Here is a 21,543-nt window from a genome sequence, read left to right as displayed (position 1 = left end):
GGAGTGTCTCAGTGTCAGGTTTCTCTCCATCAGTGAAGTGAAGCCTTGCTAGGCCTGTGTGTGCCATCTACTGGAAGCAGCACCCCAGGTCGCAGGTGTCAGTGCAGCCCTGCTTCTCCCTGGCAAGGAGCGGGGGTTCAGATCACGTCTCTGCCCTTAAGTCTTGGGGCAAAAATCTTGCTGGTCCGCCCGGCGGATCTGCTCTCAGGTGTTGTGCTCTCCCGACACCCGGTGATATCGGCAGGGCAGCGACACGCTAGAGCAGCGCTGTCGGTGCCAAGTGAGGAGGGAGGCAGGGGGATGTTGAGCATCCCATGGACGTGAAGAGAAATCCCAGGCAAGAGCCTCCCCGGGGGACAGGCGCTGTCAGAGCCCCTCATGCTCCGCTCGCCTCTGTCTCTGACAGGGTGTCATAAAAATGTGTGGCAGCAAAACGGGCTGTCAGCACCTGGGGAGACGCACGAGCATCCTTGCTGGACAGGCTGAGAGAAGTCACCGAGCCTACGGCCTGGGCAGCAGGAAGCCTGGCTTGGTTTTCTGCCTCTGCTGCAGCTTCCCAGGGTGACCTTGGGCAAGTTACTTAAGGGCCAGATTTGTAAAGGTATTTAGGCACCTACACATGCAGAAAGGCTTTCTGAAAATCCTGCTTAGTGCCTGGGCACTTCACTCCTGTAGGCCCCTGTCTGCATCCTCTGTGTGCCAGGGACCCAGCTATCAAATGGAGCTAAAATACCGGTCTTGTCCTCTTGGATTGCAAGCTGTGCTATGGCCACATGCTGGAGCTAGCACTGGGGGCCACTGTGTTGGAAATAATAACAAATAGCAAATGCTTTCTGAACATAACCTGCTAGGGCACCGCCCTCTGCTCCAGGGCCGAGTCCGGTCAGGCCAGCCCCATGCTGGGTGCCCTGACTCGGAGCTCCTGCAGCCTTCCCTTGCAGGTGGGCCTGCCTAGAGAAAGTATTTTACTAAGTCCTAATTGAACTTGGCAGTTGTGTGCTCTTTAAAATCATCCACAGGCCTGCTGGCATTGCTGTCCTCGTAGCTACGGCCCCAACCCCAGTGCTCTTGGCCTTTAACAGAAGCCAAGGCCATCCTTCTTCCCAAACTGCAAGCAGGCTGTCAACAGGGCTTACTGTTATCATTTGCCTCCATGCAGAGGGGGGTGAGGTCCCTGACCAGAGAAATAAGAAGATCTCCATCCTGAGGGGCTGTGTCACAGCCACCGGCTTAGCTGACTAGCCAACGTGGCTTAACAGCTGCCCTTACACTGAAATGAAGTCAGGCTCTCCGGCTGAGCATAGCACCTCTGCTGCGGCTCGTGCACAGGGGAGCTTGCACAATGCTCGCTGATCTGTAGGATACATCCACAGACGAACAACATACTTTAGGAACGTGATCTGGGAAGGCAGTGAAGCAGGACTAAATCTTGGCTCTGAGCGCGTCTGCTTTCTGCGCCCTCTGCAAAGACCCACGTCCCGTTTGCTGGGTCCCACCCGGTGTGTTCGTCTCCCACGGGCTTTGTGGGTCTACTGGCCCCGCCGCCACCCCTGATCCCTCTGTGGGCTTAGCGAGCCAGCCTGTTTGTATTTCAGGGATAACTCCAGCTTTGCCGCTTTGTGGAAAAATAGACCGCAATCAGATGAAACCCGGTGGAGTCAGCTCCCATCAGGCTGCTGGGACAAGCCGCAGGGCTGCAGGTTTGAGCTCCACCAGAGAAACAGAAAGGCACTGAAAACATTGGCAGTGCCGGGAAGCAGTTGGCCGCCATTCCGCATTCCCCTTTCATCCTGTGTCTGCAGGAATAAAAGCACGCCTGGGGGAGAGTCCCAGCTCCCCGGCTCAGAAAAGCGATCGTGCTATTTTGTGCTTAGGAAGCAAGAGCCCGCAGACACGAGCAGCTGCCTGACACCAGCCAGTGTCAGGCTCGCCCCTGCGTCCGAACTCGCGGCCACTGTTTTCATGTGGCCGGAGACATTTGGACAGGAATCGGTCTCAGTAACAAGCTGTGAGATTGGCACAGGCTGGGGTGCTACTGCCCTGCGAGTGGGAACTTACTTCTGCAAAAGGAAGACAAGGAGGATGATTTTGTTGCAGTAGCACTTGGGTGACTCGGTTGTTCATGGGCTGGGACCCATTGCAATGAGCTCTGTATAACACAGCACAAGCTAGTGTTTTTTGCACAGAACAGGAGCTCAGAGATGATTTGGTCACTTCTGATTCAGAAGAGCTGCTCCCAATTGCAATGAAAATGCAACCTGGACTGATCAGAGCAAAGCAAACTTCAACCCCAGAACAACTTCCTTCTCTGCAACCCACACCTTACATAGCTTGGGGACAATTCAGGGCTGTTCTTTGTTTTTCTGAAAATGGAGGCACACTATGGTGTTAGCTGGGTAATGGGGGCCAGTCGTCACTCTGGTGGAAGACAAGGTCTCACTGCTTACCCACCCTGCCTGGCACACTCATGGTGGGGTCTTGTCTCTTTTCAAAGTCCGGTTTCCTTTCCCAGGGGTGTGGACCAGGGATTTTAGGCTAAAACTGTAGGATGATCGACACAGCATGTGAACTGAGACGCCGGTGAGTCCCGGGAGGCAGCTGGAAGTCAGCAAACACGCTGTTCTTGGGCTTGATGGGCTTCCTCCTGGTGACTGAGCGGTGCAGGAGATGCAAGGTGTACAACGTACAGCATCACCTCTGTGCTGGTGATGTTTTCAGCAAGACCCTGCCTCTCTGCCCATCTAGGTTTTCAGTCTGGGATGGGATCATTTCACAGTGCACCTGGTGCTACTGCCTTTAGTGAACCCAGCCCAATGTCTGTCTTGCCCAAGTGCCCTGATGAAGAAATGCAAGGCACCTTCCCTTTTGCTCGTTAGCACTGAACATGGTAGGACTGAGATGAGGAGAAGCCTCCTTCCACAGGTTGCACTAGACCCCACTGGGGCAAATGTGTGTAACCAAGGCCCTTCATCTAAGATGGTGGTGACAGGCCATTATGGTCCACTGCAAAGCAGGCAGATGAAATAAGAGCAGTCTCCAGCCCAAAACACAGCCCAGAGAAAAGGGATGCGTCAGCCTCCCCGGGAACTCAAATGACCTAGCAGGGGGTTTGGCTGGGTGTTGTTCTGGGGTGGGGAGGGGTATGTTTGTGCAAGTACATGCATGCAGACATATGTAGCGAGCAGCAGTGAGACCGTGCGTGGAAGCAGGCAGGAAACAAACAGCTTGTGCCCATGTATGTCCCTTAGAGAAGTCTAGCAAGTGGGCTTTGGGAGTGGGAGCCAGCTCAGAGAGGGTTGGTGCTTTTGGTCCATTCTTCCAGCCTGCGGCGCAGCACGCCAGGACTCACGGAGGCAGAACGTAGCCAGGATGTGTCTAGAGGCTATTATTAGCAGTGCGGGTCAGAGCAGTTTTTAAATAGGGATTTTTATTTTAACAGCACCCCCTCAACCCAGGCCAGCAGCTGCCTCCCTCACTTCGCACTGGGAAGGGCTGCTCCTCAGTGGGTAGAGGCCAGGAGCTGGCTTCACCCTCCCTGTATGCTCTATATCTCACCCCGATTCCTGCAGCTTACTTTGGCCCTGGGATGCAGAGCGGTTCACTACAACCCAACGCCTGCGTTGCCCTCAGCGTGCACCCCTCTCCCAGCTGCCAGGCCTGTGCCAGTTTTCCCCACAGCCAAGGAACCCATTCTGCAGCTGCCACGTGGACCCAAGGATGCATCGGCTGCCGTTTGGGCCCAGTTTATTTATGCAGGTGCCTTAGAGTAGCTGAGAATCAGGCCTCATCTGCGGACGCAAGCAAAAGACCCTCTGATTCTGGGTGACTCCTTCCAGAGGACTCCTGTCCCTGCATGCAGGTGTGCCAGGGCCCCCATGTGCAGCCCATGACAAGGCATTTCAGCTGCTGTACTTGGCACAGGAGGAGGAGGTGCGTGCCATCTGCCGGCTCCCTGTGCCCAGCCTTGCAGCAGCTGCAGCAGGCTCCAATGCTCGCAATCCCCCTCTAACATCATCAGACTCAGAAGGCGCTCCCCTTGCACCCTGTAGCATCATGGCAAATGAACCCTTGGCTGCTGAAAGCAGCTGGAGGGTCAGATGCACCCACCGGGCCAGGCCGCTGAAGCTCAAACAGCTACAGCAGGGCTCCTGGGCGACATCAGGCCATGCAGGTTTCTCGTTGCAACGGGGATTCGGGGATCACAATGGATTTCAAAATGGGCCGTCCCGTCCCATCCTGGCCTGGGCAGGTGAGCATCCGTGGTGCCAAGGTGTGCGGCAGAGGAAGGGGTGGAGGCTCCCTTGATAAGACACCCCTTTACAAGTTAAGACATGAAACCAAGTTCTCCAAATGGCCTGTGGACCCCCCTTGCAATCTGTGATTCGGGGATCACAGCGGCATCTCCCTAACACAAATGACAGGAACGCAGAGCAAGCCAGGAGGGGCTGGAGCCACATTTATTCCTTGTTCTCAGCAGAGTGGCTGGCACATTTACATGCCGTCAGCGCCTTGCAGCCCCCAAAGTCTTTTGCAAACTTCAGCCGCCGCTTTACAGACCCACCGCCCACCACTGAAATGCAGCCTCCTCTGGGGTAGAGCCGGCAGCTGGTGAACAGCAGGGCAGCTGATGGCAGGAGGCGACGCTGGTCATTTCTGAATGGCCGAGCAGGGAAAGTAGCTTGGGCTCCATCTGTTTGAGCAGTGCTTGAACTAGGAGCAGCTGGACATTACAGTGCCACCCTCCCATGGTATCATTCTCCCCTCTTTCTATCACTCCACTCCCCCTTTTGCAGGAAGCAGCCTTCAGGAGTGGGGGTCCTTTCTGGCATGCACCCCACAAGCCGGCAGTGCCTGGCACAACCACACTCCCCCCCACCCCCCCCCAGTTCAAGCAAAGTGCCCAGATGTTTCAGGGCTTGCCATTCCCCTTCCCTTCTTCTGGGTGCTCTGCCTGTCCCGGGGGCTGTTCCTGGCGGGTTATCTGCACCTCATTGACTCTGGCCTTCACCTCCTTCCCGGTCCTGGGAGCCACTATGGTGAGGATGCCGTCGTGGGACAGCGTGGCTTTAACCAGCAGCGGGTCAACATCCATGGGGAGGATGTAGGTGCGGGTGAACTCGCGGGAGATGAAGCCGTGGCGGTCGGCCTTCTGGGGGTGCTGCCCCACCACCTCCAGCAAGTTGTCCACGGTGCGGACAGCGAGCTCGTCGGGCAGGAAGTGGCAGACGTCCAGGAACACCTGGAACTTGTGGTCGTTGAGGCTGATCTCCGAGATGCCCCGGTCCAGCTGCTTGTTGATCCGGGGCCGGATGTAGTAGCCGTGGTACAGGGTGGGGGCCAAGATCTCAGATGGGGACAAGCCTGAGAGAGACACAATGAGGAGGAGATGGTTCCTTAGCACTCGCAGGGGACCAAGATGAGCACAGAGGATGGGAGGGGGACGGGGGGAAGAACCTGGGATGCGGCAGGCAGCTCTTGGCTCTGCGCAGGATGCATGTCCTCCCATGCATCAAGCTGCAGCGGGGCCGCTCATGGGCACAACCCTTTGCCATCCACCCAGTGCTGCTGTTGGCCAGGTCAGGGGTTGTATCTGGCTGCAGGCTCAGCTGGCTGGGCTGATGGGTAGCATGGGTGCCATGGGGACAGAGCATAGCTCATGGCACCCACCCCAGCCAGGGGCTGGCACCCAGCTTTTGGGTCGAAGAGGGAACAGCTGGGCAGTGGGTGCTGCATGAAGCCTGGTCCCAGGGCGGGACAGACACAGAAAGCGCTGACTGGAGACAGACTGGCACGAAGGACTAAATCCCCCCGGGTGGCATTGTCCTGTGGGCTTTGCCTTCCCCCCAGCCAGGCTGGCGCTGAATGGTTCTGCTGCCTCCTGCATTTTTTCACGGCTGCCTGCTGCTGCTCTGCCTTTGTGCACAATGGCCCAACTCAGCTTTTCCCTTCTGCCCCAAGGCCACAGCCACGTCCCCTGGGCCAGCACTTTGCAAATGCCCCTAAACCTAGGTCTTGCCAGCCGCATTTCAAAATGGGCCATCCTGTCCCATCCTGGCCTGGGCAGGTGAGCATCCGTGGTGCCAAGGTGTGCGGCAGAGGAAGGGGTGGAGGCTCCCTTGATAAGACACCCCTTTACAAGTTAAGACATGAAACCAAGTTCTCCAAATGGCCTGTGGACCCCCCTTGCAATCACGCAGCCACACGCTTCTCTGGGGGCCACAGCAGGTCTTGGCTGAGTGCCTGGGCCAAGCAAGCTGTCTATGGATGGCTGGAGAGTATGCAGCAAGGGACCAGGGGCAGGATTTCGCTTGGCATTTGCTGCCTAGCGCAAATAGGGAGAAGGTGTGGGAGGAAGGCGCAAAGCAGGAGGGGACGAGGAGCCAGGAGATGCAAAACACAGCGATGCTCATTCTAGAGGCTCCTGCCTGCCATGCATGGGGTTCAGCGTGTCCGTGGGAGAGGAGCCTCCCAAGGGATGCGCGCCACACGCCAGCAGGAGCAACCGGAGCGGCAGGGATGCTGGCAGGGACCCGGCAGGGCCCCCATCCTGCTCCTTACCTTCCCCAAAGTTCTGGTCATACATCTTGCTGGGGTTGGCGAACTCGTACTCGGTGCTCATGGGGTAGGCGTGGGGCACCGTGCGCTCAGCCATGGTCAGCGGGGAGCGGCCCGGAGCGCCGGCTGCCTCTGCGAGCGAAGGCTGCGGAGGGTGAGGTTTTAATCGGGTGAATTCCAGAGGGAGGAGTGCGAGACACCAATACGACCAAAATAGACTCGCGGCCTGGCACGGCGCTGAGCCGGGCCGGAGGGAGAGCTCCTCGCTGCATTCCTGCAGGGATTCTGGGAAGTCCCGGCTGCTGCGACCGGCAGAGAGAAGGAAGGTTTTGCATAGGCACCGTTCCTAGGCTTCCCGCTATGGCAGGGGTGGGCTGGCAGGCTAGAGGGGGCCTGGAGGCTGGGTATCCACATCCAGATCCAACCGCAGTGCCAAAGATGCATCGTACAGCCTTTCCCCTCCATCTGCTGCGGCGTTTCTGTCACCCAAATTACACCAACGCCCCCACCTGCACTTCGCAGGGACGGGGGCTTGGAGGGTCAAGGAGCAAAGGCTGGCAGGGGGGTTTTGTGTTCAGTATCCTAAGGGTTAAACGCCTCTCTGGCCACAGCTGGAAGCCAATATTGCTGCCTTGTTCTGATGGCCTCGAAGCGTCTCCAAGCTGCAAACAAGCAGCAAGGCAGGGCTGCAACAGATGTCCCAGCCTCCACCCCGGCTGCAGGAGCTGGAGTCAGACTGGGGCAGAGCATCGGGCCCTTGGCGGGTTCTCACAAGGGCCCTTGGCTATTTGGCCCCTTTACGTGCCAAACACAAGGGGAAAAAGATAACCAGGTAGCAGAGTCGTGACCGAGGATTCCTGACCCGGTGCTGTGAAGTTCTGCACGTACCCGTCAAATAGTGTTAATGCCTCTCCCTCTTCCTCCGCTACAAACGTGCCGTGCCACTGAGCTAAGGGCCAAGCCTGAGTATGAACTCTGGCCTGGCTCAGAGTCAGGGATGCCTATGACAGACACACCGGAGTAGTGGGGTACACATTCGACTCAGATCCATTTTTAAAAGACAAATGGTTTGATGCCCAAACAAGAACCCCATGTCCTGAAACCAGCCGTGCCTGCAGGATCCCCGCGTGTGCAGTGCAGGGCAGTGGGTGCCCTGGCACTCTGTACATGAGGCAGGAGTGGAGCAGCTCTCGCAGCAGTTTTCTCTGCCCCCCATCCCTCCGGCTGAGACCTGCAGCATCTGCTGCTGTGGCCAGGTCCTGCAGCCAGGGGGGGAGCTCCTGTCCTCGAGTTATAGCCCTGGGCAACTGAGCTGGGGTGGGGTCTCGCTTGCTGCTCCATGCTGTGGGAGGGGTCCATGCAGCTGTCGTGCTGCCAGCACCGGGTTTGTGCTGCTTGCTTGAGTCCATGGAGTTTGCATCAGCTCTAGGACAGGGCACAGCTGGATGCAGGAGGGGCTGCCCACTCCCCATGGCCCCCGTATGGCACATTGGACAGGTGTTCGGTAGCATCCAGCTTGTCCCTACGTAGTATCAATGCTGCCATTTGCACTGGCACGGGGTCTAGACGTGCCAGTCACGATGCTGTACAAACACAAGACAAAAACATGGTCCCTGTCCCCAAATGCTTCTGAGCTTCACTTAGCCACTCCAGCCTTGAGGCGCTTCAGAACGAGCCCAGCGCACCCCTGGGCTTTTCCCTTGGGATGTGCTGGGGGCAGGTTCAGGGGTCTTTCTGGAGGGCTCCAGCCAGCCCAGAGGGCATCTGTGCAGAGCAGAGGCAGGGCACTGTCGCGAGGAAGCGCCCAGCTCTGCCGCGGGGAGGCAGCTGGGTCTGACCGGTGCCAGCCAGGCAGGCATGCCTGAGCCACCCCCCACCGAGTGAAGGGGAAGAGGGATGGACAGGTGAGGAGCTGGGAACAGGAAAGTTGGAAAATAAAAAAATAAGAGGCTGATGTCGCGCTCAGCTGGAGCCAGGAGGCGACAGGCAGCTGTGCCAGCCCCCCGCCTGCGCCGCCGGCCTCAGCCCGCAGACTTACTCAGCACTAAATTTAACCTGATGTTTCCTCTGAGTCAGTCCTTATTCTGAACGCAATCAGGAGTGCACGGGGGCTCAGTCTGGGGGTGGGCAGGGCGGATGACACGGGCTCTGGCCTTCAGACTGAGCCACAGAAACGCGCGCGCAGGCAGCGGGAGAGGGCCCCGGGCTGCTGCGGGTCGGGCTGGGGAAGCACCAGCGGAGCTGCCCAGATCCCGGCACCTCTGTGCTGCTCCAGAAACTCTGCGGGACCAGGGCACCACCCTGCACTGGAGACCGGCACCTGCCCATGCCCTGGGCCTGCATGTTTCTTTGGGGCTCCATGCTGCTGCCTTTGGACAGTGCCCAGCCGTGAGCTCTTCTGGGGGCTGCACTTTCCTTCTTCTTCCCATCACTGAAGTGAGGACGGCAGAGGGGCAGGAGCAGGGCTGGCACTAGAAGCGGTAACGCCGGCTGGCCCCTCCACCCCTCCTTTGAACCACTAAGCTTTACCTGACTCTTTGGGGCAGGGACCATTTCTTGGCCCTGCGTTTGTACAGCGCCAAGCACATGGTGACCCTGCGCTGTGATGGGGGCTTCTAGGCCCCAGTGCACTCCAGTGGCACAAAGGGTCTCAGGACACAGGGATGGGTTCATGCATCAGGTTTATCCCCACCTCTCAGCCACACCGGACAGAGGTCTCCCTGTGTCCGGCTTGTCGCCGCTGTCCCGTGGCGAGGCTTTAGTGCTGGATGTGGGCGGACTCATGGGGGAGCTGAGCTGGTCTCCCTGCCCTCAGGAAAGCAGAGGGGCAACAGCTGCCGAGGCTCACACCCTGCCCGCCCCCCTCCCCACCTCCAGCTCACCCTTACCCAGGCTTGCCGCTGCCTGCAGGCAGCCGTGCGGGTGGAGGGCCAAGGCAGAAGTGTGGAACTGCTCAGGGGACATTTGGGTGCCGACCCCTTTGTCATCCCGATTTGCAAACAGACATGAAACGGGCTGGAGGTGACAAGCCCCGTGCAAGCTGCAGAGGGGCAGGACCCCCAGATTGGCAGGGTAGGACCAGGCCTGCTGCAGCTGGGGCACAAGGAGGGACAGACCAGCGCTGGCAGGGGGCATCAGGGCTCACAGGGGTAGCTGGAGAGGGACAAGTCCTGCGGTGAGCTGGCCCCCACCCATGGAGCAGCAGAGCTGCCTTGCGTGTGTCCCTGGGACCCAAACTGCAAAGCACAACAGGAAAGACAACGGCCCCTTGTCGCTTCTGCATGAGCCAAAGATAGGCGCTGCCCTGATCCTCCTGGCATCTGAAGCAGCTGGAGCCGTGGCCAAGCTGGCGAGGGCTCTGCTGATAAACAAGGCGTGGGGGGGCCAGGAGGCTGGCCAGCCGGCCTCGGCTTCTTGCTGACCCGCGAGACCAAGTTCTCTTTCCCCCACCCCCCGGCTCCTTCATCCAAATCCCCCAGACAATGGCCCGGCCAGTGCTGAATGGCGCAGACGGGAGCGGGATGATAAAACTCCTGACATCATTGTTCCAGAGAGTTCAGCAGGAGGCGCGCCCGGGACAGCTGGGGCTATAAAAAGCCCTCGTGCACCGGTCCCGGCACAACTCAGCTGCAGTCGCACTCACGCTTCCCCCAGCCAAGGCAAATGGATATCTCCATTCACCACCCCTTGCTGCGCAGACCCTTGATGTCCTTGTTCACCCCCAGCCGCATCTTCGACCAGAGCTTTGGAGAGCACCTCCTCGAGTCCGAGCTGTTCCCCACCTCGTCCAGCATCAGACCCTTCCTGCTGAGGTCCCCCTTCCTCCGGATGCCCGGCTGGCTGGACACGGGGTTCTCCGAGGTAACGCTTCTCTCTCGCCGCGCTTTGTGCTCTGCTGCTGGCTCTGGACCGGGGGAGCCTGGGACGGCAGGACTCATTGCAGAGCCAGGAGCTGCTTCCAGGGAGTTATCTGGGGGGGAAATGGGGAGAGCGCAAGCTGGAGGCACCGGGGCTGACCCTCCACACCAGGCAGGGAACAGTCATCTGCATGAGGAATCCTATAAAATGCTAATTAATGGTAATTAAGCATTCCCTTGTGGATGTTGGCAATTAGTACTGTAGCCGTGGGGTCAAGGGGCAAGCAGCAGGGCGTGTGGGAGTTGCAGTTCTTTCTCCTAGTTGTTAGACCAAACTTGCTGTCAGAGGAAGGAAGGACCCCAGGAGACCTAGAGACCCTTTCAGACATGCCACAGGTGGGAGGGTAGCGGTGCTGTGCTTATGCATAGACCCCTCATCCAGATGGACTTTGTACACCCCTTGTGCAACTCTTTCCCTGGTCCTGGACCATCACCTTCCTGCCACCCCTGGAACGGAGGCAGGAACCAGCCTGCCGCTGCCCCTGCCCTGCCCTTGACTTGGCTGACCACTCCTAGAAGGACACCGAGGAAGGCCAACTCTCCCCAGCCTCTCGGAAAGTCATCAGGACCCCGGAGCCCGCAGCAGGGACCTGCAACACATCTCAGTGGCCGGGAGGCTGCTCCTAATGCCCCGCTGGTGCCGAGCAAACACGCAGATCCTGGGGAGGACTCAAAGTGAGGTCCTCCTGTTGGGCATCACACCCCCCGGTGCAGAAACGCACCTGCCATCCGGCCTCAAGTCACTGCTGGGGCAGATGTTCTCAGAAGATCTGCGCCAGGGAGCAGGGACGGGCTGTGGGGCCGGATGAGTCAGAGCGAGCGGCTTCTTGGGCAGGTGCCTGCGCTGCTCCAAGGATGTGCCAGCCGTTGAGTCCCCCTCCCTGCCCCTTTGCTTCCTACACAGTCTGGTTCACACAGGGAGCAGTGGGCAGCTTCTTTGCTCCGTGCCACCCTGCCTGGCACAGCTGAGGCTCGCGCCCCGTCCTTCGGAGCCCTGTAAGGGGCAGGTCAGATCGGCCCCAGCGACCAACACCCCCTGCTCACAGGGCTGGCACCAGGGTGGCGTGGGGCTCCTACCAGGGGGATAGTGTGCAGTGGGAAGGGAGCAGCTGATGCCCTCTCCTTTGTGGCAGCATCCTGATGCCAAAGGGCCGCAGGACAATGAGGAAGCAGCTCCTTGGTTCCCACCGGCCGCTGGCAGCTTCCTCCCCACAGCTCAGCTCAGAAGAGCGTGGGACTCCTGCCAAAGCCTCTCCAGCAAGACATCAGTGCCAGTTCTGCAGAGACGCTGGCTGCGTTATTTGTAACCTAGAGACGGGGAAGTTCCTTCTCCAACCTGCTGCTCCCCCCGGGGCTCCTCTTCCCCCTCGATCTCATCTTCCCAGATAATTCCCCTTCGCTCTCCGATGTCCCCGGGCCCCCGGCTGAAGCTGCCAAGAGCGGCATATGCCTCCTGTCAGCTGGGTTGAAATTCCTCTCAATGTGCCGTCACCCCTGGCTCCAAACTGGCCCATGAAAAGGTCCCATTTATCACGCCAGGTCCTGCCTTGAGGAGTGGGAGGTAAAAGCAGCTGCTGGGATCACAGGACCTTGGCTGCAACACGCTGGACAGCTAGTAAACAGCAGGCCCGATTCTTCTCGGACCAGGGAGGCAGGGGTGGCTCTGCTAGCGTTAGGGGGTAACGGAGACAGCAGAGCCCTGTGCGGCTTTGGCAGCAAGTCCGGCGTGCGGAGGAGGAAGGATAGTGGAACCGTTTGAAAAGCCGGTGACAAACCTGCCTAGCATGATCGGAAGGGGACAATGCCCTCTTGCAATACCACGCGAAACAGCACATGGCTGGCTTAAAAGCTGCTGCTTCTTTCTGGGGCTGGTCCATGGAAAAAGGGTCCCAGTGCATCGGGACCCTGGTTGCAGGTAACCCCTGGGATTTCTCTAAGTGAAAGAAGTTGGAGGTGTGACGCAGCGGCTCTGATGGAGCTGGACCACCTTCTGCATGTCCCAAAACCCAGACACAGAGGGACCAGGTTTTCAAGGGGGGTCCTGTTCAAACACTGACTGTTACAAAGGGAAATCCAAAGCCTGAGAAAGCCACAGGACTCCACAGGGAGCAAATAGCTTGGCTCAGAGGGAGCCCAGAGCCTGAACGCGTGCCGACGGAGTAGGAGGTACGTCCACCTGCTGGGAAAAGGAAAACAAAAATGAAGCAGGCAGGAGGGAGGAGGATGGCTGGGCCCGGTGGTTCGGTTCCAGAAGTGAAGTCGAACAAGCATCCCTCCGGCCCCTGCGAAGCGGAGACAAAACAGCGTTCCCTACTGGGGGTAAAAGGGGAGATGCAAGACCAGGTGACAGGGGCTGCCTGTAGAGCAACTCATTTCATGCCGGGAGTGATGCCACGGGGCGAATTTACCGGTGATCTGGAAAAGGGAGATGAGCAGTTCACTGGTGACACATCCTGTGAGTCAGGACTGCGCAGGGGGAGGCGTGAAAGGGGCTGTGCCCGGTGGGTTTCTCTAGACCAGCGGTTCTCAACCTTTTTTGTGCCAGGACCCATTTGTAAACATCGATGGCCAGTCCTGACCCAGTAAATAGTTTAAGTAGCAAACAGTCCTCTGGCCCTGCTGGTGCCCCTCACTCCCGACACGCTGCCCCCAGGCCCCAGGGTGTAGGGCAGGGGGTGGGGCACGGGGGAGGCTGGAGCTCTGCCACCCTGCAAGAGAAAAACCACGGTTTCCCATGCTTTTAAGGAGAGTTCATTTTTAAGGGTTCACAACCCTTTCATATATTCTTGTGACCCACTTTTGGGTTGCAACCCAAGGGTACCGGCGAAAAAGCACAGAGTAGCAGTAGCAGGAAACAGAGATTGCAAGGGAGGGAAAACCACAGACCAGCTCCATTCCTGTACACAGGCAGGTTAAAAAGAGTTCAAGGTGACAGTGGCCTTAATGGCCAAGGGATCAGAAGTGTGACAGGGCAGCTCCCTGGCCAGGGCAGCCACAACACCTGGTACAGTGCAGGCTGCTGCCCTGGTTGCCCATGTGCCCCCTCAGTTAAACTACTCCCAGGGACAATATTTATTCTGCCCCTGTTCAGACACGAGCGTAGAGCTGCTCCAGTATTTGCAGTGAGCATAAGAAACTAGAAAAAGAGAAAAAACCTAGCAGCCTAAGAGATGGGATAAAGCAAGGACCAGGGGGTCAAGTATAGCGCTGCTACCTCCAGGTCAGCCCTTGAGGGGTAACACATTTGAGGCCTGCCTGGGGTAGGATGATCCAGATTAGGGGAGCTTTTCCATGGGCTTGAAGGAGAAGGATGCATATGGCAGGCTGCTCTCAAGTTGTCCGTCTTAACCTGCCCCATTTTGCAGATGCGACTGGATAAGGACAAGTTTTCCGTAAACCTCGATGTGAAGCATTTCTCCCCTGAGGAGCTGCAAATCAAGGTTCTGGGGGACACGGTTGAGATCCACGGGAAACATGAGGAGCGCCAGGTACGTCTGCTCGTGCAGGTCTGGGTTAAGCTGTGTCCACCAAAGGTGCCACGAGGTTGCCAGACCGCTTGCTAATCTGCTGCAATGGCTATCCCAGGAGGCGCTGTTTCACCCTCACCAAAAGACGCCCAGGGAGGAGGTTATTGCTGCATCCTACATTCAGGGCAAAATGAACTGGATAAAGTCCACCTTGAAATGAGTTCTTCCTTCCAGGAATGGAGGGGAGAGGGGAGGGAGCCCAGCACAGAGACTGGTGAGCTGTGTAACAGAGAATAAGTGAACAATGAGCTTTAATAATTAAACCAAATAATCAAGCAAGCCCTAGTCCCAATCTGCTGCCACCTGAATATCTTCAGCTAGAACAGAAGTATGGTAGAACTCCAAGGTCCGATCCTGCTCTCTGTTACCTGAGTGCAGATCCCATTACAGCTTGGTCCTAGAGACGGCTGGGGCAGCTAGGAGGTGTGTGAAGGCATAGGCTGTGTCTATGCTGAGAGCTTTACTGGTATAGGAAGACCAGCACACTGTGCTTGCAACATGCTGCAAGCATGGGTACAAGGTGGAGCGGGCATGCTCAGCCCCAGAACAGCCCCCAGCCACGAGTGAGCCATGCTACAGTGGTATCAGCACAGTCCTGCCAGTGTACTTGTCTATACTAGGGGCTTCTCTACCTATGTCTGCCAGGGATCAGACCCCTTTGCCCAATGCAGCTACAGTGGCAGAAGCCATAAGCACCACAGGGGACAGCAGCACAACACGTAATAATTAAAGTGATGGCCAATGAACTTGGTTCCCCTCACCTGAGACCAGCAGTTCACAGGGTTTTTATTAAGCCAGCTGGCAGTGGAAGTGTGGCCTTGGGCAGGGCAGTCTGAGCTCACAGCATCTGGTCAAGCTGCCCCCTGGTTGAAACGCTCCTTTTGGGCTGGTGCCTCCGAAGTGTGGCCTCAGCCCGGAGGGAATGCTGCCCAGACAGGCTGACTCAATTCCAGCTAACCAGTGCTGTCCTTCTCCCTCTCTTTTCGATCAGGATGAGCACGGCTACATTGCCAGGGAGTTCAACAGGAAATACAGGGTCCCCTCTGATGTGGATCCTGAATCCATCACCTCCTCCCTGTCCCTGGATGGTGTCCTGACAGTGAATGCACCACGGAGACCAACTGACCTTCCTGAACGTACCATTCCCATCATCCGTGAGGACAAATCTCCCACTTCGGGAGTCCAGAGAAAGTGAGCAGCCATTGAAAACCATCCCTGCCCAACTGGGGAAAACCTCTCCATTGCATGCGAGCAGTGTATGCTGTCCTGAATAGCCACACCTATTTATTTATGCTGAGCAAAGCAAAAGGAGCCTATTTACTAACAAATAAAACATGAATAAGCACCTTGTGGTTTGGCCTTTGAGTATCTGGGACTTGGTGAAGGATCTGGGAATGTAGTGCCACTGCTATGTTAGTAGGGGAAAGGCTCTGGTCACAGCAAAAAATCTGTAATAGTTATGTGTATTGTAGAGGTATCTAGGGGCCCCCACCACGGCTGAGGACCCCAGGGAGCAGGGTAATATATAAAGACAGAACAAGATGATGGTCTCTGCTCCAGAGGTGATAATCTGAGATATTATCAGTGTCCAGTTGGTAAGGAGAAACACACCAATGTACCCCAACTACCCATAGTCCATGATGTTTCTTTCCATAACTGAGCCAGCTCTAGAAAACCTTTGTGTACCATGGGGCCAAAGCTTGAATCTATTGTACTCAGTGTCTGCTGCACACTTGACTTCCCTGGGAGTTTTGACTGAGTAATGACTGTAGGGTTTGGTCCCTGCACAATAAACCAGGAGAGCTGGAAACTCCATGACACTGCATTTGATGTTCATGAACATGAATGGCCCAAAGGTGGGAGGACTGGATACAGCTTTGCACAATACACAACAGCATCACCCCCCTCCCCACTCTAGGCCAGCCAAGCTGAAGTTGCGGGGATAGAAAAGGAGTCCTCCCTTTACTCAGGGCAGGGACCAGGAACCAGCGGCAAAGCCTCCTTTGGGTCACTAAGTGGCTTCCCCAGTTCATGGTGTCTGCTGCCTGCATGGCCAATGGTGGTACCAGTGGCACTGTCCCCACAGATTCCCATTCTCAGAGACACAGGGTTAGTGTGAAGCTGAGAACAAAACCTGCCTCCACAGCACTTCATGGACAGCAAGACTCAGATGGGCAGGAGCTCAGGGTAAGGCTAGTATGCCCCAGCAGCACCACCCCTTCACTATAGGCCACTGGTGTAATGAAGAGGATCTGGTTGACGATGAGGTATGTTCAGGTTCAGAGGACTACAGGCATCAGGAAACCAATGTTTTCTTCTGCTGTGAGAGAGTCTCTTAAGAAACGCTTGGCTGCTTTTTCTTCATGTGCAGGAATGTTTTGCAAACACTTGTTGCACAATCTGTCTCTTGGTATTTCACTCCGGGTTTCCGTAAACCTGATCCCTTCTGACTGTGCCTGACAAAAAAATCTGTCCAAGGGAAATTCATTGGTTTGGTGAGAAAGCTCCAGGACAATGTAAACCCATTCTAGACACAGGCAGCGGATAATGCTGAACAGGAAAATGAGCATATCTTAAATCTCTAGAATAACTCACATTGTAGGGAAATGTCCACAAGTTGCAACTAATTCAGAGCAGGCCCAGAAGATAATTGTGTAGCTGCTGTAAATGCAGATACACCCAGAGCCGATGACAATGTCCTACTCTGATGGTACAAACCACATCGCTTTGAAACTATGTGGCACATGCCTTTCAAGCAATAAATAGCAGCTGATGTAGAAAATCCAGCTGATTTATGCTAATGTTGTAGGGTAATGCAAAATGTCATGGAGTTTTACTCATGTGCCACTAGCAGCTTAACACAGACGTGTCTGTGGCAAAGAGGACGAGGTGTGGAATTAATTATGTTGCAGTTCTGTACATCCAGCCCAGAAAGGGGAGAGAAAGTTAGCGTGAACTGCATCACTTTACTAAGGCACAAGCTTCCTTTTCCCAGACAGCTTGTTTTCTTTGCCTAACTGGAGCCTGTCACTTAGAGACACCTCTAATATCAACTGAACTAAACGTTACAACCAGCCCCTGATCCATAAAGTGACAGAAGAAGGTTAACATTTATTTACTTAGATTTTGTGGAAAAAATAACTAGTCAAACATTTAAATCGGCAGTTACAGACTGAACCCTATTACAGCTTAAGAATGCTCCTGGAGCTCTCTGTCCTGGGACTATGTCACATGAACCACAGCTTTCCACTCTGCTTGGTTTTAATATCAGAAACGCGTTATAATCGGAAGAGCAGCCTATAAGCAGCACTGGCACACAGGTTTACTGGTCTAACCACAGGCCTGGAGACTTGCTCTGCTTCTACTCCTTCTGCTGTGCCTCTTCCTGCTCTTTTCTTGGGACTTCAACACAAACAAGGGGAGCTTTCCCTTGAGAAGGCTCATAGTCGATCATGTAGCAGGACCGTGCAGTAGGTTTGAATGGAGGGGGTTCCAGCTCAGGCTGGTGTCCAGGAAACCAGTGAGGCTCTCGTTTAAATCCTAAGGGAACACAGAGGAGGCAAGTGATGAGTAAATGCAAAGTAATGAGCAGATAAGCAGATGAGACACCAAGACTGGTGTCATCAAGCCCGGGTAGCCTCCACCCTTGGCTAACCCATATACAGGGAAGCTAAACACGGGGGTTGAGGGGGTCTTATAATGCATGTTCAGCTGGTTGGCACATCCCAGCAATGTATCATCATATCTGGATCTTACTTTGGGAGGAGAACATGCTGGAAAGACTTATCTAAGTAGGAGGTGTGGGATCTTCAAAACCGCCTCAGCAAATACCTCATTTGGATACTTTTCAACATCCCACTTCAGATCAGGAAAGAGAAATATTCCACTGATGCCCCCAGCCCTGCAGACACCACTAGATCTGCGGTGTGTTATGAGGATTCAACGTCTGACTCAGGTGCGGGTACTGCCAAAGAAAGGGTGCCAGACGCAACACCCTGCCAATTGTATATGGCATTGTGGCTCTGTATGAGAACAGACAAAAAGAGAGGTCTGTGCCCACGCGGGCAGGAGACAGGGATTCCAGACTAAATAAGCCCATGGTCTGATCTGGTCCTAAATAGCCTTTGTTCCCCGCCAGGGACTGTGAATCTTTTGTCCCTGATCTTTCATGTGTTGGACAGGGTTTTGGCAAGGCAACTCCTGTTGATGTGGGTGCTAACTCTGCAAGTGAAACTGGGCATCACATGCTTGGCTGCTTGACACAGAGGATCCAGCTACCAAAACCACTAATCTCTTGCTTTGGAGGCCTGACTTCCTCCTATACACAGCACACACCCACATGGGTGCATACCTCTGTACCTGCCCTGGTCAAACCTACTGATTACACTTAGAAAGACACAAAGAGCAATGGGAAATGTGGGTTCCTTTGGCTTCCAACATTACGTTAATAAAAAATGCATCAGATGTTGCCATGATAGGGCCTAAGTATTTGGCAGTGTAAATGGACAGATCGCTTCCCCTGGAGGGAAAAAACCTGACTCCCAATATCAGCATTTTTCGGACTTTGCTTTCCTCTAACCACCTGCTCTAAGATGATCTGCCCATAAGGATGTTCCACTTGTTCTTTCCATGGCATCACAAGTGTATGGAGAGATAAGCAAAACATCACTCATATCACTGAAGCCATCAGACACATCCTGAAACAGGACTGATCTAGACATGGCAAGGACTGTTCTCTGCATGAGAGAGAATCGAGAGCAATGAGTATGGATTTACGTTCAGAGCCTTGGGCATCATTTTGATAAGGAATTTTAGCCTCTGAAGAATATAAAAGGAACACCGGAAATGCAAACACCCCACACCCCGTGTAACTTGAAATACAAGCTCCAGATACTGAGATCTAGAGGCACAACTCAGCAAGGAAAGAAAAACAAACTCCCTTTTCAGCTCTGCCCATGGTTATCATTCAAAAGCTTTTCATCATCCACCACACAGATCGAACTGACTACATTCCTACTCCATGCACCTACTTCTTGGGCTGTGATGCTTCTCCTTGTTGTAATCAGATGAATAAATGGTTTCAAAATAGTGAGCATACTGAAAGAAAAAGCACGTATTTAGTGAGGCAGAACATAAGCAAGCAAACATATAACAGGGAGGGAAACGTTCTGTTTCTGGTAAAGATGTAGTTCGGTTGTCTTTAAACTTGAGCTGAGCTACAGCCACTACAGAAATGACTCATCACCTGCAATTAAGTAATATTAGCATCACAGGGCAACAGCCAGAAGGGTGACGCCAAAGCAAAGTGAAACACTGACTGATGAAACTGAATTATAAATAGCTTATGATTTACAAATTGCCTTGAGGTCCTTTGCCCAAACCAAGGCCTTAGTTTGCAAAGAAATTTATGGCTTAATGGCTCTGCTGCTAGCAATATATTTCCCTGCAGCAAGCAGGATATGAGGTAGGACAACTTGAGTGACTTGAAGTCACAGGCCAGGATCAGGACAGGATCAGGACATCAAACACAAAGGAGAGAATACCAAGGACAGCATAAAAGCAAAGTGAACAGGCAAATGGCACTAAGGACTGCTCAAGGACTGAGAGCTGAGAGAGGCTGGTCCTCAATCTTGAAGGGGCAGGAGTCAGATATAGGAGAGCAACAGGCCGGGGTCTTGTCTGCGCATAGGAAGGGCTGAGGGAACAGAAAGCTGCTACCTGAGAAGGGAGTGGTTTGGGCTGCACAATTTTTCGGATATCGAACCGCTCCTCGTTCCAGTTCCCCATCAGGGTTTTGTTGGAATAAGCATCCTCATTGGTGGTGCATCTCCAGCCGTACTGGATAAACTTGGACATGCTGTTCCAGTCTGTCCACACTTCACCGTGGCCATTGGCATGCATCATGGTGCCACAGTGCGGGTTATAGAAACACGACAGAGACATGTTCTGGGGAACAGAAACCACAAAGCACATTGGGAATGACTCTGATCTCTGGCAAGACCGAACAGCGTGTTGAAAAGTTGTCCCCTCTGACACCCTGTTACTTGGCCAAGCAGCACCCAGCTTCCCATAGCCTGAATTCTTGGGTGTGGTGTGTGTGCACGTACGTGTGTGCGCCAAGCCTCCTTCCCTAGAAACACGTCCAGCTTCACCAGCTATACCAGAACATCACCCTCACCATACACAGGTCAAGGGGAGCAGAGAAATGAAGTGACTTATCCAAAGCCAAAGAGCCGATAGCTGAGCTGAAATTAGGGTTTGCTAATTGCAAGCTCCCCGCCCTCTACTCAGACGAGGCCTTTTCCTAATAGAAGCCTTGCCTCAGCTGTCATTATTCCAGTGATTTTTAACAGATTTCTTTGCCCTGAAGAGCAGCTCAAAGGACCGCAAGCAGCATAACAGAGAGTGCCAGGGCTGCTATTCCAACTCAACTTATGTTGCAACGTGAATCCCAGGATACACAAACGGAGCCATGAGCACTATCATCTATCACCAGACTCTCTCTCGGGTGGAATTACGGTTCCCTTGGTGACATCGGCGTTCACAGGAACGGGCTCACGTCTGAGGGCGCGGGAAGAGGAAGGTTTTAAGCATCCGAAGGGCGTGGGGGAGGCGAACCAGAAACGCAATGAGAAGTTGCCATGAACGGCACCGGGTGGCTTGACCATGTTCGGAAGAACATCAGAGGCGGCTCAAGCTGAGATCATGAGCCAGAAGAAACCCGGTGCAAAAAGCTCCGCCAGGGAATACCTCCGAATCCGTACTGGTTGTTCGACCGAGTGATAAAAGACTCTCGTCCATGGCAAAGCTACCCGGTCCTTGTCCCAGTCTCAGCTACGTCGGTCTCCGATAAAAGGGCGATACCAGGGCCTCGGCACACGGGCACGGACCCGAGCGCGGCAGCGAAGCGCTGCCAAGCCCGTGCCCACAGACCGTCCCCAACAGCAAGGGGCAGGCGACAGGCGGAGGGGGACCGGGCAGCAAAAAATACTGGCTGCTCATGTTTATGAGGTAAGGGCTTTATCACCAGCTGGCGCTGATGTCACCAGCTCCAGCTCGCCGGTGATGTTAGCCGCTGGCATCACTCGCTGTTTCCCCGAAATTTTTGGGAGCCCAGTGTGGCCAGGCATCTCCCTGCTTAGCAACAGCTGACAATTAAATGGATGCCCGAGGGGGGTGCCACATCGGCCACCGCTGCTCCGCCCGGCCGCACGCGGCCCCGAGAAGCCACGACGTCCTCCCAAAACGTGCCCATGGTCTCCAGCAACCGAACCAGGCCCCCCGCCCCCCAGGCCTGGAGAAGGGCGGCTGAGCAGCGGGGGGAAAGTTGTTGGCAGAGGTTTGGGCGCAGCGGGGGACCACCCAGCTCGCCGCCCCCCGGACTGACCACACCCCACCACGGGCAGGGGGCACCCCTTGGTTTTTTGCAGCCCCCTCCCCCCAGACTCGCACGTGGCCACTGGCCTCGCCCCCCCGCCGGCCGCACCTGTGCCGCCCCCTGGCGCGCGCGGAGGGCGGAGCCGGCGGCACTTGGAGCGGCGGCG

General features: G+C 55.4%; 3 protein-coding genes across 6 annotated transcripts; 1 reads left to right on the top strand and 2 right to left on the bottom strand.

Annotated features, from left to right (window-relative positions):
- Positions 1-4,442: 4,442 nt before the first annotated feature.
- On the bottom strand, positions 4,443-6,860 carry HSPB2 (heat shock protein family B (small) member 2). Its single transcript, XM_019547107.1, has 2 exons — positions 6,559-6,860; positions 4,443-5,361 (listed from the first exon to the last, which is right to left on the bottom strand). Exons 1-2 carry the CDS (start codon positions 6,650-6,652, stop codon positions 4,910-4,912), a joined length of 546 nt encoding a protein of 181 aa, XP_019402652.1. The 5' UTR covers positions 6,653-6,860; the 3' UTR covers positions 4,443-4,909.
- CRYAB (crystallin alpha B) lies at positions 6,601-15,344 on the top strand. Of its 3 annotated transcripts, XM_019547111.1 has the most exons (4): positions 6,603-6,622; positions 10,281-10,416; positions 13,838-13,960; positions 14,991-15,344. In XM_019547111.1, the coding sequence occupies exons 1-4, from the start codon at positions 6,618-6,620 to the stop codon at positions 15,192-15,194; spliced, it is 468 nt and encodes a 155-aa protein (XP_019402656.1). In that variant the 5' UTR covers positions 6,603-6,617; the 3' UTR covers positions 15,195-15,344. The 3 variants fall into 3 exon arrangements, with proteins under 3 accessions (XP_019402657.1, XP_019402656.1, XP_019402655.1); XM_019547112.1 differs by lacking the exon at positions 10,281-10,416 and having other exon boundaries at positions 6,601-6,622; XM_019547110.1 differs by lacking the exon at positions 6,603-6,622 and having other exon boundaries at positions 10,003-10,416.
- A 1,746-nt stretch (positions 15,345-17,090) lies between these two features.
- CUNH11orf1 (chromosome unknown C11orf1 homolog) lies at positions 17,091-21,537 on the bottom strand. 2 transcript variants are annotated; one of them, XM_019547109.1, is made up of 4 exons: positions 21,486-21,537; positions 19,718-19,945; positions 19,030-19,096; positions 17,091-17,539 (listed from the first exon to the last, which is right to left on the bottom strand). In XM_019547109.1, the coding sequence occupies exons 2-4, from the start codon at positions 19,940-19,942 to the stop codon at positions 17,361-17,363; spliced, it is 471 nt and encodes a 156-aa protein (XP_019402654.1). In that variant the 5' UTR covers positions 19,943-19,945; positions 21,486-21,537; the 3' UTR covers positions 17,091-17,360. The 2 variants fall into 2 exon arrangements, with proteins under 2 accessions (XP_019402654.1, XP_019402653.1); XM_019547108.1 differs by lacking the exon at positions 21,486-21,537 and adding an exon at positions 20,750-20,835.
- Between the last annotated feature and the right edge of the window lie 6 nt (positions 21,538-21,543).

This window comes from Crocodylus porosus, unplaced genomic scaffold (assembly GCF_001723895.1).
Source record: "Crocodylus porosus isolate Cpor-Errol unplaced genomic scaffold, CroPor_comp1, whole genome shotgun sequence".
NCBI lineage: Eukaryota > Metazoa > Chordata > Crocodylia > Crocodylidae > Crocodylus > Crocodylus porosus.
Note: the sequence above shows the minus strand (reverse complement) of the source record. Positions and strands in the feature narration are given on the sequence as shown.

Excerpts from the sequence above, each read along its gene's own strand:
- CUNH11orf1 (XM_019547108.1), bottom strand. The coding sequence starts at position 20,800 with ATGGACGAGAGTCTTTTATCACTCGGTCGAACAACCAGTACGGATTCG. Across the intron at positions 19,097-19,717 it reads CCAAACCACTCCCTTCTCAG|TATGCTCACTATTTTGAAAC; the intron begins GTAGCAGCTTTC and ends TTTTTCTTTCAG. Across the intron at positions 17,540-19,029 it reads GAAGCATCACAGCCCAAGAA|GATTTAAACGAGAGCCTCAC; the intron begins GTAGGTGCATGG and ends GTGTTCCCTTAG.
- CRYAB (XM_019547110.1), top strand. The coding sequence starts at position 10,219 with ATGGATATCTCCATTCACCACCCCTTGCTGCGCAGACCCTTGATGTCC. Across the intron at positions 10,417-13,837 it reads TGGACACGGGGTTCTCCGAG|ATGCGACTGGATAAGGACAA; the intron begins GTAACGCTTCTC and ends CCCATTTTGCAG. Across the intron at positions 13,961-14,990 it reads GGAAACATGAGGAGCGCCAG|GATGAGCACGGCTACATTGC; the intron begins GTACGTCTGCTC and ends CTTTTCGATCAG.
- HSPB2 (XM_019547107.1), bottom strand. The coding sequence starts at position 6,652 with ATGGCTGAGCGCACGGTGCCCCACGCCTACCCCATGAGCACCGAGTAC. Across the intron at positions 5,362-6,558 it reads TGACCAGAACTTTGGGGAAG|GCTTGTCCCCATCTGAGATC; the intron begins GTAAGGAGCAGG and ends TGTCTCTCTCAG.